Source organism: Heterocephalus glaber, unplaced genomic scaffold, assembly GCF_053883595.1.
Source record: "Heterocephalus glaber isolate CG9 unplaced genomic scaffold, H.glaber_assembly_v1.0 deba00001509, whole genome shotgun sequence".
NCBI classification, from domain to species: Eukaryota; Metazoa; Chordata; class Mammalia; order Rodentia; family Bathyergidae; genus Heterocephalus; species Heterocephalus glaber.
The window spans coordinates 45,452,846-45,473,308 of record NW_028258325.1 but is presented as its reverse complement, the minus strand read 5'-3'; the positions used below and the strand labels follow the sequence as shown (position 1 = coordinate 45,473,308).

The 20,463-nt window shown below is 36.6% G+C and overlaps 1 protein-coding gene across 1 annotated transcript in view; it reads left to right on the top strand.

The window, feature by feature from the left end:
• Positions 1 to 393: 393 nt before the first annotated feature.
• The window catches only part of Nmu (neuromedin U), a 33,967-nt gene continuing 13,897 nt past the window's right edge, over positions 394 to 20,463 (top strand). Inside the window, exons 1-4 of the mRNA XM_087187140.1 lie at positions 394 to 465; positions 7,437 to 7,806; positions 12,762 to 12,820; positions 19,962 to 20,009. Of these exons, the coding sequence (XP_087043266.1) occupies positions 394 to 465; positions 7,437 to 7,806; positions 12,762 to 12,820; positions 19,962 to 20,009 (549 nt within the window). The remainder of the gene's footprint in view (positions 466 to 7,436; positions 7,807 to 12,761; positions 12,821 to 19,961; positions 20,010 to 20,463) is intronic.

The window sequence follows — 20,463 nt, the reverse complement described above, 5'->3', positions numbered from 1 at the left end:
TAAAGCAGAATAGGAACTACAACCCAGGAGATTCCAAGCAATTATTTGTTTATATAGTGAAAGACTGATAATTATTCCTATATAATTAAGGATATGTCATTATTTACATAGTACATATATGCATATTCATGCAGATATAAATCCATAAAGGTTGTATAAATAAAAGTTGTATAATCCAATTATTTCTTTTCTTCATTTACATACATTCTTTCATGCCCACTGTGTGCCAGGCTATAATACCAAGAACTTGAGATATTAGAATGATTTGAAAACAAATGAAATATAAGTGTTTTTTAAATGATAAGAGAAGAGACAGACTTAAGGAGACTCTCTTTAAAGAAGAGACTTTAAAATGTGACTTGGACTTCTTACTCTAGTAAAAGGAAACAGATGATGATCTATCAGGTTATAAGTCCTCAGGACAACAAAACTGCAAAGGAGACAGAAAGTGATGAGATAAGGAGGGTATGATCTACTATCTGGAAATCAGGGAAGGAAGATGTTATCAGTAGGTAATATATTGCTGCCTTGGATGCTTTTCCCAATATAGAATTGACTCAGTACTTCTTCTGAAGGTCTCTGTTATAGAAAGAAATAATGATTTGGTAGTACACAATAAGAGTCAGTTCCTTAATTTATTATAGAATGAGGATAAAGGAATAGGAGGAAAGAAGGGTGAGAGCAAAGGAGTTCAAGCTGATTTTAACTGATCATCAAGTGTCAAAAATCATTGGCAATTGAACCAATAGACAGGAGACATACTAACGTGATAGAGAACAACAGAGGCGACCTGCTTGGAAACCTGCTCAGTTAAAGCAACAGTGGCCTTTTATTTTCCAGTTTTCTCTATGAAGTCTAATATCTACTTCTTTTAAGCAGTTTATAAACTTCAAATAAAGGTTGAGACTCGGTAAGATTGAAAATAGCTTATACTGAGAATCACACTAATGGTGAAAACACAGAAAAAGGACCTCTGGTTTATTATTGAGAAAGGGGAATTTGATTAGAGTTGAACAAAGGGAATAAACTACTCTTGACTAATTTTATCCTTTTCAGAACATAAATATCCTAAAATAATGTCAACTAATATTTAACTTAGACAACATGATATATATACAGTAACATACAACTTTCAGCATTTCATATCTGTATGGTCAGCTTTAAAATTAGGGGCTAAAATTGAAAAATGAGATTAAAATGAGTGGTGATTACACCTCTTACGACATCAACTAAAATGTGACTGGTTTTTATATTTAGCTATCCATCCCAAGCCTCTTGATTATTTAATTTTTAAAATATCAAATTATGCCCACTTTTTCCTCTTCACTTTTTAAAATTACCTTTGGCTCAACACAATAAAAATTTTTTATCTGAACATATCTATTTTTCATAAATACTGCATGCTTTCAGAAAATATAATGATGTTTCCATTCATTTTAAATAGATTGAAAACCAGCCTAGCAATAAAAAAAGATGATTGTATAATTTACTGTGTAGAAATAACAAAAATTACTTTATTTGTTCTTGTATTTTTATAGCTGTCATTTAATTTTAGGTTGCATTTTTATAAAACCTCATAAATCTAGATGTATCTGTTTTTCTGCCAGATTTGTCCGGATGTGATTCATAAATATGTCAAGAAACTCTCATAAATTTTTTATTAGTATGTATTAATATTTTAATTGCAATTTAAGGAAACAAAGATCCTGCATTCAACGAATGGATTGGAATTTTTTGATGTCATGTATCATATTAGCAATAACATTTCCGCTTTCTATAAAGGCTGTACTCTCAGGACATCTATCACATGAAAAAATCTAGCCTTGTGTGCACCAGTGAAACTGAAAGAAGCTACTGACTTTGTCTTTTAAAAAATTCTCTTCTCAAAAAGAATCTATCTTGGGGCTGCTTTCAGAGTGCATCTCATCCTTCCCTGGCCTGCACATAAAGAACTCCCCATTGCGTGGGTCCCCATCCACAATGCCTCCTGACCTGGAAACTGAGATGAAAATCACTCCTCTGGCAAAACTGAAGCTAGGATGGCTCCGGGATTTTCACACAGATCTTTGATTTGCCATCAGTCCATGCCACAGCTTTCCATATGTGTTGGATGAACTCGAAAACAACCGCAAGAAGAGGGACTTCAAATAATATTGCTTATTATTTCTGTAAAATGCTTAAAATTAACTTTATCAAATGATTAGAGAAAATAAAAAGAGCTTTTGTCCCTTGTAGTTCTTACAGTTATGTGAAGTGCTGTGTCATTATCAGGGCAAAGTTAATTATCCTACTACAGAAAGTCTTAAGAAACATCAGTATATTTAGTGTGTAGTCCTCCATTTTTAAAATTTATTGTACTTTCATTGCCTTCTCTTCCTCCTCGTCCTCTTTTTCCTTTGCCTCCTCCTCCTTCTCCTCTTCTTCTTCCTCCCTCTCCTCTTCCCCCTTCTTGAGACAGAGTCTTGCTAAGTTATCCAGGCTGGCTTTGAACTCATGATCCTGCCTCAGCTTCCTAGTGCCCTACCACACCTGGCCTTTCATTGAGAGAGAGAGAGAGAGAGAGAGAGAGAGAGAGAGAGAGAGAGAGAGAGAGAGACACCTGGGGTTGAACTCAGGGCCTTCGCACTAAGCTACATCCCCAGGCTTTTAAAATTATTGTTCTTTTAAATTTTGAAACAGGGTCTCACTAAGCTGCTAAATTGCCTGGGCTGGCCTTAAACTTGTGATCCTGCCTCAGCTTCCCAGAGGGCTGGAATTATAGGCATGCATCTCCATGCGGGCGCTCTTGCTGGTTTTTAAAGAGCATTTCCCCCAGAGTGATTTCTAGCATCAAACAGTTTTCTTGAAAGTGGAGAGACTGATATCCAAATAGTTTCAAATGGATAGAAAAAAGAAATTTAGCAAAATGTAGTATTCAGCAAAATTTAGATAATATATGCCAAATTTAGATTTATATTGCTTGTGTTAACTTGCAAAGACTACCACCATCCAGTCCAATTGATCATCATCATATCTGGCTTGGACTTCTTTCTGTTTTTAAAGTTGAGATATAATTCATAGACTATAATATTCATCCTTTTAGAGTGTAGGATTCAATGGCAATTAGTGTATTCCTTCATAAGATTAAGAAATCATCATTACTAAGTCCAGAAATTTTCAAACTCCCAAAAGGAAACCCCCATAGTTATTATAGTCACTCTTCACTGCCCCAGGGAACTGTAATCTATTTCCTGTCTCTTTTGAGTTGCTTAACCTGTACCTTATTTATAAATGGAATTATATCTTATGTGGCCTTTGGGTTCTGCTTCTTTTACTTAAGAGAGTGTTCTCAAGCTTCATCCATGTTACAGAATTAACATTCATTCCTTTTTAGGGCCTTGCCATGGATTTTTGCATTGATTGTCCTCTTACCTGCTTTCTCTGTTTCTCCTGAGGTCCCCCAGGGCCTGCTCTCCACGGAGGGCAACGTGATCTTTTTTCAAATATAAATCAGATACTTTCACTTCTCTACTTAAAATCTCCCAAGGGCTTTCTATTTCACTTAGGAAAAAAAGTTAAATTCCTTATCATGGCTTGTAAGACCCTTTCAATGATCAAGGACCCATCCTACCTACTTCTCTGACCTTAGCTCCCTCCCACACTCCACTCATTCATTCTGAGCCAGTTACGCTGACTTCTTGCTTATTTTTTTATTTACTTGTTTATTACCTGACTCTCCTTGAAAATCTACCAACTTTATCAAGACAGAAACTTTAACTCATTAGCTCACTACTATATTCCAAGGTTCTAGAGTGGAGCCCAGTAGTTGCTCGGATGCATGACTTCTTGCCTAGAATTCCCAAAGCTTCCAAATTTTGCCCCTACTCTTAGTTTCTGAAGCTGAGACCCTTTGCCTGTTATACTAGACTTCCTTATTGCCAACTACTGCCTGACTCAACTTCTATCTATTGCTGATTCACTGATTCTCTGGACACCCCACTGTCCTGCCTTCTAATGCCTTCCGTGACAACTTTCCAGGTTAACTCTACCACAAGCTAGTAGGTTTCACCAATCTCTAAGCCCATGACTTACCTGAGCCTCCATTTTCAGCAGGGTGCCAGCAGACAGCAAAGTCATGTTGCTAATTTGTAGTAAAAAATGCAAGAGATAATAAATGAGAAGAATCGGCATGATATTCAAAATCAAGCTTTTATCCAATCACTTTCTCCAGTTTGGAACAGAAATACAGAAATAGTGCACTGCTGATGGAGCATATGTACACAAAGATCAATTTAAATGAGTGTGAACTTCTAGGTACAGATTGGAACACTTGTAACTAAATTATCAAGGCTCCACCACAGAGATACAAGATTTAGCTTCTTTGGAAAGCTTGAACAGAAGACACCATGCAGTCAGCTTCCCGTTAGTCATTTGTTCCCAACCTTTGTTCCTAGGAAAATAAAGAACCTATCTGCCTGGTCAGCTTTTCCATTGCTGGGACAAATACCTAACACCCACAATTTAAAGGAGGAAAGGCTTGTTTCAGCTCACTGTTTGAGGTTTCATCCGTTGTCAGCTAGCTCCAAGGCAGAAACATTATGGCAGGAGGACATGGTGGAGGAAAACTGCTTGACTCATGGAATCCAGGATGCAGGGAACAATGGAGAAGCCAGAGAGGAAGGGGCCAGGGACCAGACATAGACCCCTAGGTCACACCTCATGATCTGCTTCCTGCTGGGCCTTATCTCTTTTTTAAAAAATTAATTTTATTGGTACATTTTAGATATACAATATAATGGCATTCATCATTGGAAATTTGCACCTTTACATAATCTCTCTTGATCCTTATTTTTCCCCATTCCCCTGTCCTCCCTTCAACCCCTCCAACCCACCCTATTTGCAAAGACTTCGTTTCCATGTTTTCACTTTCTCATATTAATTCCATTCCCTTCTTTCCTTTCCCCTAGCTCTCCCACTTCCCCTTCCCCTTTGCCCCTTTTCTTCCTATTTCACATTACCTATTATACCTTTTAGTCCTTATTTACACTTTCAGTTTCTCACACTAGAGAAACTATTCGGTATTTACACATGTGTGTCCTATTTATTTCACTTAAGAGTATCACCTCAATATGCATCCATTTAGCTATAAACGTCTCTAGTTTGTCATTTTTTATGGCTGAGTAGTACTCCATTTTACAAAAACACCACATTTTCTTTATCCAGTCTCTAGTTGATGGGTAATTGTAGGCCCTATCTCTTAGTAGCTCAATCAGCTATGAACTTGTCAGTGGGTTCATAGCATCAATGAGGGTAGTACACTCACAATCCCATCACTTCTCCAGAGGTCTAATCCATTCAGGGTGACAATCAAAAATAACCAGCCTGCTGCCCATTGCTCATCCATCCGCTTTTAACACCAAGTCACATAACTGCATATGACCTGCAAGTCTGAAAGTCTTTCTTTAAACATTTCTTTAAAAATACAAACTCAGGGCCAGAGATTTAGCTCAGTGGTTCTGGTGCCTGCCTCACAAGTGCAAGGTCCTGAGTTCGATCCCCGGTACCAAAAAAAAAAAAATCAAACTCAAAAAATAAAAATAAAAATATAAACTCATATTAAAGGTAATAAAGGAGAAGCCATAGAGAGAAAATATTTGTTACATATTTGACCAACAAAGGTTCCAGAATACATAAAACAAAGAGAAATCAAAGAGAAAAAAAAACCCTAACAAAGAGAAAAAATGAACAAAAGAGATAAATAGATATTTCACAGAAAAGGAAACAATAATGGTCAATATACTTATGACAAGATAGCCAATCTCATTAGTAAACTAGGAATTACAAATTAAATCTGCAAGGAGGTGTCACATCTACCTGATTGGCAAAGATTTTTGCATGGATGTGCAGCTATGGAAATTTCATTTAACCATTGGCTGGGGTGCAAATTGGTGTAACATTTTGGAAAAGTATTTATAGTTCAATGAGATCACTCCCTATCACCAGTAATTCTTCTCAAGTACAAACCTCAGAAAACTCTAGCACATATTCACCAAGGGACACATAAAGGACATTCAGAGCAGCCTGGTTCATACAGAAAAAGCTTGCAATGCAGAAGTTGTTTCTTTTACTGACCTGCTAGTGGTACAAAAAATATTGAACCCGCTATCTCAGGCTTCTCTTTTCTCAGTAACATCTCACACCACACTGGCTGCTGAGACTAGTGATCTTTCAGCAGACTTCTGGGAGACACAGGGAAGGGAAAGGGGAACCAGAGCCTCATTCCTCCTCTCCTCTCCTTAGGTAATTCACCCCTTTGCATTGCTTTATTTATTTACCTACTTAGTTACTTGTTACTACTTTGGGAATAAATCAAAGTGCAAACAATCTGGAATCAAATCTATTCTCCTCCACCCTTGGACCTTACAAACTCTTTCTCTGGTGCTTCCTGCACATAAAGAGCTTAAAAATGGTAGCCATTATTTTTTCACCTGTTCTGTCAGGGTTTTTACTCTTGCCTTCCTTTGTTTAGGGTTTGGGGTCCTTTACCAGATTCTAACTTCCTTTCAGAAAGGTTATACTAATATTAAATGTTATACCCTCAAAGCGCATGCCTTGTTCACAGTGATTGTAGTTTAATGCCTGAGGCACCAAAACTCCGGAGTTAGGGAGAAATGTCTTGGTGGAGTGCAATGGCCCTCGGCGCCCTCACAGGCCCAAATCCTTGAACAGATTTTTCAGTCTTTCTAAGCACCATCAAATAAGAATCTTTTTACATATACTTCTGCAATACACTTTACAGTAGTTTTATAATACTTTTAAAAATCTTTGTTACAGTGCTTTTACATCCCAGAGAAGTGATGAATATTAAATGAAATAGCATGAGAAAGCACATGACATCAAATGCCCCTGTAAAAATGTGAATGTACTGTACTTCCTGCCCTTTCCTCAGCGTACCTCGCCTTTCAAAAAGAGGTCAGATAAGATCAGAACTGTATCAGCTGGTGTCCTGGAAGACACGGCTGCTTGGACATTTCCGCTAAGGAAGGAAAGGAAATCACGGGGAGGGTGTGGAAGTCAGCTGAAAAGGCACCAGCAGCAGAAATGATCAGAAAAAGGAGCTACTTGAAGCTTGTCCACGGGACAACCTCACCCTTAAGGCGGGGCAGAAACGTGTGTGCGGCGCGGCCCCAGCAGTCCTTTCTTCTTGACCCTTGGAGAACAGACACCTGCAGCTCCCTAAAGGGTTTCAGACTTCACAGGAATTTAGAGAGGGGACAATAGCCTCGACCTCACCGTGAAACCCAGTATTGCACTAGGGTGTACCAGATGAACGGGGAAAGCAGAACAGAGGTGCTGGGTCAGACGGACGTCCTCGAGGTCGCTGTCCTGCTCCCCCCCAAATTTTTCCCAGGTGGGAGTGCATGTGACTGTTTTCATTCCATTGCCCTCCGCCGCAGAGCGAGGGCGTGTGCTGCCCTGACTCAGATACTCGAGCCAGGGGGCGCGGGCCGGCTGCGGGGTGCGGCGGGGGCGGGCAGCGGGTCTGGGTGACGCGCAGGAGGCCGGGGGCGGGAGGTGACGCGCGAGGGGACAACAGCGCCCCGGCCGAGCCGAGCCTGAGATTTAAAAGTTGGCGGCGCGGGCGGTCAGTTCGGTGGACGCGAAGGCTCGGCCAGGGCACCCGGCTTGGCAGCCCCGAGCAGCCCGCAGGGGCCGAGATGCTGGGAACTCCCAGACGCCCTGGGGCGTACCCCGGACAGGTGGCCGCGGTGCCCCCTCTGCTGCTGCTGCTGCTCCTGCTTGCCTGCTGCTCGGGCGCCGGCCGAGGTGAGATGCCCCGCGCCCCCAGCTTCTCTCGCCTGCCCCGCCGCTCTCTTTACTCCCTCCTTCTCTTTCTTGGCTTCTGGCACTTACCGTCGCCTCCTGCAGCGGGGTTCCCAGATTCTCGCCCTTGACGACAGCTGCAAGTGCAGCCAGCGGCTCAGGGGCGGGTGGCCGGGCTGCAGCGCGCTTCGGACCCGTACCCAGAGCCCCCTCCGGCTCGGGATTTCCAGCCATTGGGTTACGGGAATCGAAATAGTGAATATTAAAATGCTTTCCCTTTCAATACAATTACTTCAGGGATCGATGATCGACGCAAAGCAAGAGTTTGCTATTTCCCTTGCTAGATGAGGTAAACTAGCAGTGCGCTCACCTCTCAGGCGAACAAGCTCAGGCTCTGTTCAGGTAAGCCGAAGCAAGCCGGTTAGGAGGGGGCAAAAAAGGGCGAGCCTTGTGTCTTACAGGTTCAGCTTCTTAGGCACTAGGTGGGTTAAAGGAATGGAGACTTTCTCATCACACAAAGTTGGAGAAGCAGGCATGCAAAGCTGGGCTTTCAGGCAATGCACAGCTAAAGCAGGTGAAGGAGATGTGATTTGATAACAATCTGGACTTCTTGAGCCTGGCTTAGAGGAAAGAAATAGGAAAAGCAAGTGGGAGAGGGAAGTCTGTGACCAGGTGCTAATGCACCAGTGAGGAGGCCACTTCCCTGGCTTTCTAAAGCTTACATTGCCAGGTATGTTATACATCCCTGAGTTGTGGGGATTCTTCCACTGCTAGCCACTGCCTTGCTATAACCATGAATCATGGGTTGGCCCCAAGTTCTCTTAGTTGCCCTCTTAACGCAGTAAAGATGGGCAGACCTTGTAGTCGTTTTTCAAAATGTGCAGGATTTACAATCACAACTGCAGGGACCTTCCAGAGCTCCTCTGTTAGAGATGGGGAAAGAGAGGCTATTATTTTGTTCTTAATTCATTTGTTTTTATTGCCCTTATTTCATTGCTTTGATTTTCTCCTTTTCTGAGACATTGGCAGGGGTGGGCATCCTTACTATCAGCAGCTAACAGTCCTAAACCTTCTCCACAGAGCCAGTAGTTACACCATGACTGACACAAGGCAAAGGTTCATCCTTCTCCATTTTGTTTGTTATTGGAAAAAATAGGATGATAATCTTTATGTACTTTATTAAGGAAGCAGATAATTATAGTTTTAAAAGTTGCTCTGATATGTAAAAAAATGTGCTTCCCGTACGTATTACATGTTGCATGCTTGCAATGATTTTTGCATCCATGGGGGATCACTTCCTGGGAGGGCTGGGGGGAGAGGTGGTGAGGCTGCTATAAATGAGCAATAACTATGGAAGGCAGCAGCTTGTTCCTAAAAAAGATAAGTCTTGGATTTCATTTCTAAAAGACATTTCTTCTGGCCGATCAATTGTCTCATAAATTCCCTCTATATTTTTCTAGCAAAAGGATGAAATGTCTCCATCACTACCTGGAGAGTAGCTAGGCTGCCCTTTTGTGTCTTCATTCCCCTTCAGACTTGTTCTTAATATTAAAAAACTAATTTTATTTCCTACAGATGTGGTGGAAGGAGAGAGGGTAAATATGCAGCATGATCTGCCTTAGTCCTGAGTTCATAAAGATGGTACTGGGGGAGGCACACCACATACATTAAGCAAAACTTGGAGATAATCTATCAAGATCAATCATATGCAAATGCAACTGGATGTATCTAAAAGCAACAAAAATGTCACAAGCCAGAGAAAAACAGAAGTGTCAGCAAATGCATCATCCTTAGCAAAAAAATGAATTAGCAGAGCATATGTAATAGCAATGATAAGATAAAGGGCCAGCCACCAATTTGATGGATGAGAACAGTTTACTTGGAGAACATTATGAAAGAAGAAAATGTCTTAAAAGAGGAGCATAGTTAAGATATCTGCATCAAGGGTTGGGGATTTAGCTCAGTAGTTCTGCTGCCTGCCTTGAAAGCACAAGGACCCGAGTTTGATCCCCAGTACCAAAAAAAAAAAAAAAAAAGATATCCGCATCAAACAATCATTTGATTATACTTGTAACAATGAGGGATCAAATGGCCAAGACTATATTAAACAGTGTCTTTTCCTACCCAGCAAAGGGAAAAGAAAAATGGCACTACGTTTAGAATAATCAGATCTATTTTACTAGATAATACTGCAATATAAAGATTTTGGTGAACCTGATCAAAAACACTGCAGTTTTTATGAGGTAGAAGATAGTGGCACTGTTTGAGCAAATAAGGAAAGTGACCTGCGTACTTCTCGTAATAGTTCTGGATAAAGACCACATCTAAGATGATTTGGCTTGAGTGTTTCCTGGAGGTTTCCTGTGTTGGAATCTTGGTCCCCAGTGTAGCAGTATTGAGAGGTGGTGAGTTATTAAGAGGTGGGTCTAGTGAGAAGTGGTTAGGTCATAGGAGCACTGCCCTGGCGAAGGATTAAGGTAGTTCCCAAGAGAGTGAGTTGTTATAAAAAGAGCAAGACTGGCCTTTCCTCGCCTGCTGGCTTTCTCTTGCCATGAGATCCTGCCAAGTGATCACTCCAGCCGGTGTTCCCATCTGCCCTGAGGCCCATCACCCAAGGTTGGATCAATAGGGCCTCCTAATCTTGGGCTTGCAGCTTCCAAAACTGTGAGCTATGTAAACTTCTTTACAAATTACCCAGCCTTGGGTATTTTCTTATAGTAATGAAAAAAGCAGACTAATGCACCAATATCTTGGGAAGAAAATTGCATCAACTCTAAAATAACAACTAGGCAAGGGGGAAAACATAACTCTCCCTTACATTTGGGTTCAGTCACAAGATATTAGTTGTTTTCTATACATTTTGGCTTCTGTACCATTCTTACCCTGAGACTGTTTACATATTTTGTGGAAGAATGACAAAGTACCCATTTTTAAAATTTTACTTAAGTGGTTGGAACTGAATTAGATGCAATGGTAATTTCCAGGTGGCTCACTCAAGCTTGGGACTTGGAAGGAATGAGACTCCCAGGGGCCATGGTGAGGCAGCCTGCCTGTTACGGAGGGGGTCAGTCTGGAGTATAAAAATATAAAATTGCATTCTTTAAACAGAAATACCCTTTCAAACAGAATCTCGTGTAGTAAGATCTCTGAGTACTCTATATGAAAATTTGAAAAGTATAGCTTTATCCCTTCCTGAACACAGAAAGCTCAGAGTGTGACTCACCAGACAGCAGTGAGTTTAGCATATATGCTTGTGGTAAGGGGAGAAATTTGTAACTGAGAGGTGTGTATAGTTGTTCCCTGAAAGGAGATTTGATCAGGTTCTTAAATAGATCAACTCTCTGCTGTGGACCACATGATCTCTATGCATTATTCCTGATACTCATTTCTACAGAAGGTATAATAAATTACTGTTATTGATATTAGAACTTAAATAAAATAATAGCAAAAATATAAGAACTCAAGGCAAGATGATTACAAAGTGATGGAATTAAAGGGAAAAACTGTCAGGATTTGAAGTCAGTCATACTTGGTTTGAAATCTGCCTCTTCTACTTATTTATTTAGTTGGCCCTAGGCAAATTGCTCAGCCCTTCCTTGTTTCAGTTTCCTCACTTTAAAATGAAAATAGTAATTGTAATAATAATAATAATAATATCTATTTTAAAAGGTCAGTGTGAGGATTAAAGGGCATAATACATTTGCAATGCTTAGCATAGTATCTGGTATCAAGAGAGTGTTCTGCTCAGTGCGAATAGATACTCTTCTTTCCCCCTCTCTTAGCCTCTCACACTCCCTACCTGGTCCTGCTTCTTCTACTTTTTCAGAGCTTGAGATCAAACCCAGGGCGCTAAGCATGTTAGGTAGGCACTGTACCACTGAGATATACTGCCAGCTTGAAAGTTCTCTTCTTTAAGCCTACTTTTAAAGTATTGAATTTTGCTACATTTAAAAAAATTTTTTTAAATGTATAGTCTTTTACTACAAGATGTTTTCTTGCTTTAGTAAAGATAAATATATACATACTACACAAATATAAGTATATACATACTACAAATATATATATATACTATACATACCAATCACATTTAATATTAATAAAAACTGAAAACATTAAGATAATATTATAATTTGCTTTAGTATGATTTAGAAAACTAAAGCTATGGGGAAAATAGTATTTTGGAGAATGTAAGCTAGGTGACATTTTTATTTCAATAATAATTTGGGCTCTAACAAGTAATTATTTTTTTTAAAATCTTAATTGTGATACAATTTATCTATCATAAAATTCAGCTATTTTAAGTATACATTTGAGGACTATTTTAGAACACTTAAGGAGCTATGCAGTTATCAAAACAAAGCAATTTTAGAATGTTTGCATCACCTCTAAAAGATCAGTTACATCCATCCGCAGCCAATGCCTGTTCCCATTTCTAGTTCCAGGTACCCACTAACCCTTATTCATCATAGAAATAATCTTTTCTGGATATTTCATGTCAATAGAATCATACAGTAATTGGTTTCTTACAAATAGTTCGTTTGACTTAGCATCATGTTTCTGGGGTTCATCATGTTATGGCATTTATCATTAGTTCATTCTTTTTTGTGGCCAAAGAATATTGCATGATACAGCTATATTGCATTTTGTTTATCTATTCCCTAATTGATGGACATTAGAATTGTTTCTGCTTTGGAGCTCATATGAATAATGGTGCTATAAACATTCAGTTACATGTTTTATGTAGCTGTATATAAATCATTACTGAGAATAATACTTCATAATATTATTAAGGCTTATTTAATAATTATGTCTTATAGTAAGTCAAATGCTAAAATGTCTAGTCCAATTAGATGGATAATGATATTGTGAAAATGAGAAATAGCATCTGAAAAAGAATTATAAGGATGTTTAATTTTAAAAGAAATATTAAATTAACAGGGGTGTAACTTTATTTTTAGGTGCTCCAATATTACCTCAAGGATTATGGTCTGAACAAGAACTTCAATTGTGGAATAAGGTAAAGAATTATTGCCACTCAAATTGGTGGAAACTACACTTCATTCAAATTATTATGGTAAATGAAATAATAAATTGAGCTTTGGCTAATAAATTGAGCTTTGACTTTTTAATATTCTAATAGAATTATAATTTTTATTAAAATAAAATAGGTAAATATGAAAAAGAAACATTTAAAGTAAGAAAGCAGAAATAAGTCCTAGTAATAGAGAAATTATAATAAAAGTGAATGTGGTAAAAATATACCACTTAAAAGACAGAGTTTCTTAGATGTGGTGTTTTGTTTTTGTTTATTTAAGATCCAGAAAGAGTCACACTTGAAACAGAAAATAAAAACACACAAAAAAGCGCAGAAGGGTGGAAAATGACATACCAAGCAAATATGAATTGAAAACAATTGGAAAGCAGTCTTAATGTCTGAAAAAATAGAGTTCAAATAAACAATCATGACAAACAAATAAGGATCTTAAATGCTGAAAAAAGAATAACAGACAAGAAGATACAGCCATTATTAACATGTGCTAACAATGCGACCTCAAAATTTATTTAACAACTGGTAGAAATTTAGGGAAAAATAAGTAAACTTATAGTTATAGTTGGAGATTTTAATATGTCTCTCTCAAAAACTGATAAAGCAGATAGCTTATAAATAAATATATCAAAGATATAATCATATAATTAATAAATTTGAGCTATTAACAAATTTTATTAAATTTACACTAAACAGTATGCCCATTCATCTTGCATATAATTGGGGGCATTTAAAAAACAGGACATGTGTTAGAAAAGAAAGGAAGATTCTATAAATTAGAAAGGATTTATTTAAATGTTTTCCAAACACAATACAATGAAATAAGAAATTAATAACAAATGTGTAACTTAAGTATCTCATCTGTTTGGAAAATAAATATCATTTTTATAAATGACCCTGGGTTTAAAAGGAAATTACATAATGCTTAGAATTTAATGGCAAAGTCATTACAAGTCAAAATTTGTAGTCTACAGCTAAAATATTGACTGGAGAAAAAATATAATATATGAGCTTTCTTCTGCATATATAATTTTGCTTTTCTCCTATATATGTAAGAACTTTCTTCTTTCCTAATAAATATACGTATATTGTACGCATGTATACATTGTTTATATGTCCACATATAAACATATCTATTACATATTATATAACATGTGTGTTTACATTATATATGTGTTTCTGTTTATATAAACATATGTGTTATATGTATCTTATATATTTATATATACTTAGTTGCTAGGACAAATTACCTGACACCCACAAGTTAATGGACAAGTTTATTTAGCTCACAGTTTGTAGAGGTTTCAGTCCATAGTCAGCTGGCTCCAAGGCAGGGTGGCATGGCAGAGGGGCAAGGAAGAGGAGAAACAGTTCACGGCATGACACACAGGAAGAAGCAAGACTTCCTTCTTCTTTCCCTTTTTATTCCATCTAGGCTACAAACCTATTGGTTGTGCCACCCACACCCAGGATGGGTCTTCATTCTTCAGTTAAGTCCATCATTTGCAGCCAAAACTATGCTAGACCAATCAGTGAGCTAATCCAATATCACACACCCATAATCCAGTATCACACACCCATGAGCCAGCTACTACTCTCAAAAGCCCCACCTATGAGTATATGAGACTTTGGGGGGACATCTAGATATAAACCATAATATATACATATTCATAGTTCTAAATTTTTCTTCCCTCTTGATAAACATAATATACACATACATACATGTATATGTATATAATACATATGTACATATATATATATCAAGAAAGAATAAAATTTAAAAATAAACTAAACATTTGACTGAAAAAGAATAACAGGGAAAATTAAAAGAAATATTAATGAAATAAATTATAAAAGTAAAGGCAGAAATAAATTTTAGTAGAGAACAAACCACCTATATTAACAAGACCATACATTTTTTTCTTTCAAAAAGTTAATAACCATCAATTAGCAGACTGATTTTTAAAAACAGAAGAAAACAAAGATAAGACATAGACTGAGAAAAGGTAGACAACCAAGCAAAATGGAGATTTTAAAATATTTTCCAAAAGTATTATGGATAATTGTCCTTATATCATTGGCCAAAGCCTGTGTTCTATATTATACAGTGTTTGTAAAGCTCCTTAAAGTAAATTGCTCTCACCTTCACTTAGTTAAGAACATTCTCTTCTTTTTCTTTCTTGCTAAGAACTGTTAATCCTCAATAAAATTTAAACTTAATCAAATGCTGTAACTATGCTAATTTGAGGCCTGCAATATGCTTCTTCTATTTCAGCCTGTACTTGCAATGAATTACATTAATAAAGTTCTTGCTCTTAAATTATTGGGACTATAAGGAGACTTCATACAATTTTTTAATATAATACTAATATAAAAAATTAATACCATTTATTTTCAATAGGAAAAAGTAACTTAAAATTCTGAATTCATGAGTTCCACATCTGCAGAATTAACCAACTGTGGAATGAAAAGAGGGGGAAAAATTGCATCTGCCCTGAGCACATACAGACTTTTTCTAGTCATTTCCCTGAAAAATACAATATCAAAACTAACAATATAACAGCTATTTACATAGTATTTACATTATACTGGGAATTATAGGTATCTAAAGAAGTTTTAAAGAATGTAGGAAGATGTGTACAGATTATATGCAAATATTACACCATTTTATATAAGGAACTGGAGCAACCATGAATTTTGATATCCTTGGAAGTGCTGACGCAAATTCCCTACAGATCTTGAGAAACAGTGATGTATCATTCACAGTGGCAACCAAAACTATAAATATTTAGTTAATGGAAGCAAAAGTATACAATAAATTTATGATGAAAATTAAATTCTAATAAAGGAAATAGATGATGACGTGAATATATAGAAAGAAGTTTCATGGATGAAACATCTTCCCCAAATTAATCAGTGTAAATCTCATAAACCAATGCAATCAGAATAGTTGCTTATATTTTTAAAGAAAATTTCCAAATTTAAACTAAAGTTGATATGTAAAAATGAAGGTCTGCACATAGGTGAAGACATTTTAAGTACAAAGAGTTGAAAATAGGAACTTGCCCTACCAGATTATCAAGACATACTATAACACTGCAGTAATAAAAAAAAGAAAAAAGGTACAACAATGACACAAAACAGAGAAATGAGCTAATGAAATTGAGACTGCAACAGTTGCCATCAGTTCCCGTGTCCTTTTGGCATTTACCATTCCCAGGGAACTCCAAGCTCTCCAGATTTAAGTTTCCAATTGCAAGACCATACCTCTGCTGGCATCGTCTGTGCTTGGGCAACCAGAAGTGCCCTCACCATTGCCAGCAGCCCTCAATTGATGACCAAAAAGTTTTGATGGATAAACACTTTAGCTGCCTCTCCCCTCGGGTGAGATTCTGATACACTGTCTTCTAGAGTTGCAGGGAAAGATGGAGCCCGTTACTCGTAGTGGTCACCTGCTCAGGTAACATAGCCTTTACTGGATTCTTTGTCTTCTCTGTTTTGCTTCACTCTTCTACCAGTGTTTCATGGATCACCTCCCACATGATCTATCTGCATTCACATCCTTATCTCAAGGTCTGTTTCTGGGTAGAACAAACCTAAATCATAAATGTAACCTATAACAAAAGTACCCTAAAACTCCATGAGGGAAAGAAAGTTGGTTGAGGAATTATCTCACTGTATAGAGAAAAATAAAATGATTATCCTGTACAAAGGTAAGATTCAAGAAGATAAAAGACCTAAATATAAAAACTAAATTATAGATTCAATAACTATATTGTAAGACAATGTCTTTGAGCAATGATCAGGGAAAGACTTCTTGACTGAAAAAAAACTTCAAGCATATCAAGAGATGGAGGGAGGGGGAAAAAGAGGAGGGGAAGGGGATGAAAAAAGAGTTGAGATGTGTTATGTATGTGTACCAACTCCTCACAAGGAATATAATCATGTACTTTAAAAATGTATTAATAAAAATAAAAACTAAAAAAATATAAATCATAAGACAAAAATCATAATGAATGAATTACGTTAAGAGTAAAGGTTAAAGGTTATGGCTAGCATGCATGAGGCCCTGGATTCAATCTCTAGCATTACAAAAAAATAAATAAATAAAAATTTCTTTTAACAAAGCATGCTGGAGAAATATAAGAGCCTTTGAAAGATAGTGATAACATTTAAAACTAGTAAATATAGAATATATAAATATAAATACAAAATATGTAAGACTCCTCATCAAATCTAATGGATAAAGTTAGAAACCTAAAATAAAAAGTCAAAAGATAAGAACAATTTACAAAAGAGGAAGCCAACAAGCATCTAAAAAGATGTTCAAATTCATTGTAACAATCAAATGAAAATTATGAGAAAACAGTGTCACTTTCCCCCAAATAGACTGGCAAAAGATAGAAATCTACTTCATGGAAAATGTTAGTATGGATATAGGTTATACCATCTCTCATGCATCACTGGTGAGTGTCAACTGGTGGAACCATCTGGAAAGCAAAGTAAATCTCTTGGTGATCCAGTGTTCCCTCTTCCAATTGTAGAGCTCCCAAAATTCTCTACATGCAAAAAACATAGCAATTATGTAAGGAGGCTGACAAGATTTCTTTGTAATGGAACCAATTGGAGAGATCACAGCTGTCCATCACTGGAGAGTGGATAAACAATATATGATGGGTATACATAACAGAGTACTGTACAGCAGTTAGAAGCAACATATTAGATGTATACCCAGCACCATGGATAGATCTTACAGTGTTAAATGGAAAAAAAAGAGTAAGAGAATACCCTAGATGAAGACAGAATAGAATTAACAAGAATATATACGAAAGTATACACATCAAATACACTGGAAGAGTTATCTGTGGAAAGATGGAACTAGATGGAATGGAAATATTAGAATAATAAATAAATAAAAGATAATAATGATAATGTGCTATGAACTGAGAATAATCTTTGCATCTGGCCACCCCAAACATAAGGAAAAAGACAAGCTCGATTTCCAGTGCCAGGTATTAAATACTCTTTAATAATATGAAAATTCACAAAGTCTGTTATAAGGATCTGTGTCTTGGTACATGGCCAAAATATAAAACAATATGAAAAATAATCAAAACAGCAGATATTAATGTATAATACAGAAACATTTATTTTAGCTTGAAATCATTTGTTTCTGTGGAAAATCTTTGGAAAAGTATTTTAGATGATAAGGCTGGAAGGAAACTCAAATAGTTGTAAAAGTGCTATAAATTCTTTTACAGAAAAAAAGATATTTAAAGAAGTTAAGATGCCAAAAAGAAATTTTGCATTTCTGTAACCTGAAGGTTTGAAGAATTACAGAGCTCTTCAGACACTAGCAATACAAACTTTTCCAGCCATATACAAAGACCTAACCATTTTCAAATAAATTCACCAATGCACCCAACAGAGATCTCATAAAGCAAATAGTGGCACTCAAAACCATTAGAGTCATAAGCTGAATAAAATGAACAAATGGTTATCCAAATGGGAAGCAGGTAAGCACTGTTGCTGTGCCTTTCAAAGACGTGAGAACAAAGACTGGAAAGCTTTGCAATGACCTCCTAATTTTATTCATTAGGTTTTTAAAATTCTGATGTTTTTCTTCAGACAATGTTGATGCACTAATGAATTAATCTGAGGTTCAATGGGTCTGTGTTCTTGGACACAGGCCTAGTTCGTGGGTGGATGACATTCTCCTTGAGAGTGTGATGTCTTCTGAAAACTCCATGCATGACTATTTCAGGAAGAACCACTTCCTCCTATCCTATCAAACAGAAACCATATAGTTGGAGGCAATGTAGTATGAACTGGTCAAAATTCAGAGTGTAAAAGGGCATCATTTTTTGTGATCCCAGCTATTTGAGAGACTGAGGTGGGAGGATCACAAGTTTGATGCCAGCTATGCTAGCATACAAAAAGGACCAGGTAGACGCAAGGAATGAGTGGAATATCCAAATATTATCTAAATATTTATGATACATAGAGAAAATGACAAGTTTTGTGAGGATAAAAAGGAGGGAAACATGATATTATGCTTTGCTGTAATGTTTTATACTTCTGTAATTCTTTTTTTTTGAGAGATTGATATTTTTATTTATTTATTTTTTAACTGTATATCCTTTTATTGGTACATTTTAGGTATACAATATAATGACATTCATCATTGGAAATTTGCACCTTTATGTAATACTTCTGTAATTCTTTAAATTAAAGAGTCCTATTTTTAGGACATGGTCAACTTGGAAGCCATAAGGAACTTGAAAAATTATGACTGAAAAATATAAGAATCCCCTCCCTTCAGTTTGGGGTGAGAATACAATCTAAACTAAATGGGTCAACAAAGTATTCTGGAACTGCAAGGTGCCTCTGAGAGCTTATGTCAGAAACAAGACTCAACTCAAATCATTCCAGACACACAAGGATCACCATTTTTTCCAGTCACGTTTTAAAAAGTCACCAAAGCAATAAATGTCATAAATAACTCCATGCATCCAACTCATTGCTGAACTTCTCAACAAAGAATTTTTATGATTAATATAAATCTTTTATACTACAGTTTAAAGTCTCCAAAATTTTCTCTGTATAATGAAAGTTGAGAACAGCTAATTGCTGACTATAGTTCAATAGATATTCATTATAAAATAGAACTCTTATCCAATGCTTGTTAGATCGTAGAGAACTAATGGATTGCTTATGTTGTCTTAGTTTTTCCTATATTCTATGCATCATGGAATGATCTTGTTAAATTAGGTGACATTAGATTCCTGAGTACTAAGGAACTACACATGAAGCCATTTTTTGGTCACTTCTCACATTTCTTGGGCTAAATAACAGAAGTTCTTGATGTTTGAGGCAACTTTGATGCTTATCAACTATTATTGGGGACATGGAGTCCTGTTGCTGGGACAGGTGAATCCCAATTCCAGGACTTCCTTATAAAGTTTAGGGTTTCCTCTCTTCCAAATCCAGAGTCCTAAGCTATCACAGAACTTTGCTTACTGTCATATAGGTAATATGACTTCATAAAAATCTTTCTGTTTTTTGCTATTTTCTATTTCCAGAAAGTAAATGACATTTTTGTTTTCTACAGATAAATGATGCATGTTCATCTTTTCTGTCCATTGACTCTCAGCCTCAGGTAATTTCATTTGGAAGGGTTTGTAACAAAATGTGTTTTTGTAGTGTTGAAAATCCTCATTTGTCCCTTTGGACCTTTATGAACTCATTAAAATGTGTCAACATATTAGATATTATTGCATCCTCTGCAGGTAATAATTAATACTATAAACTTGTGTTTTAAAATGCTAGAGCTTTCATCTATAAATAAAATAGGCTTACAGATAATGTACACATATTTTGGAAATTATGGAATGTCAAATTACAATGTTAATTTCAAAATAAAATTCTATGTTGAGTTAAAAATATATCTTTTGCCTAACTGAGGGCTAATATCTTGTCCTCCATTTGAGTTTGAAACCTGTCAATAAACTTAAGTACATTAGCACATAACCTTTTGTGTTGTATTTAAAATTTAGGAGCATCTTCAGAATCATTTTTATATCTGCAGTACCAGGAGGATAGAGTTTAAAGCA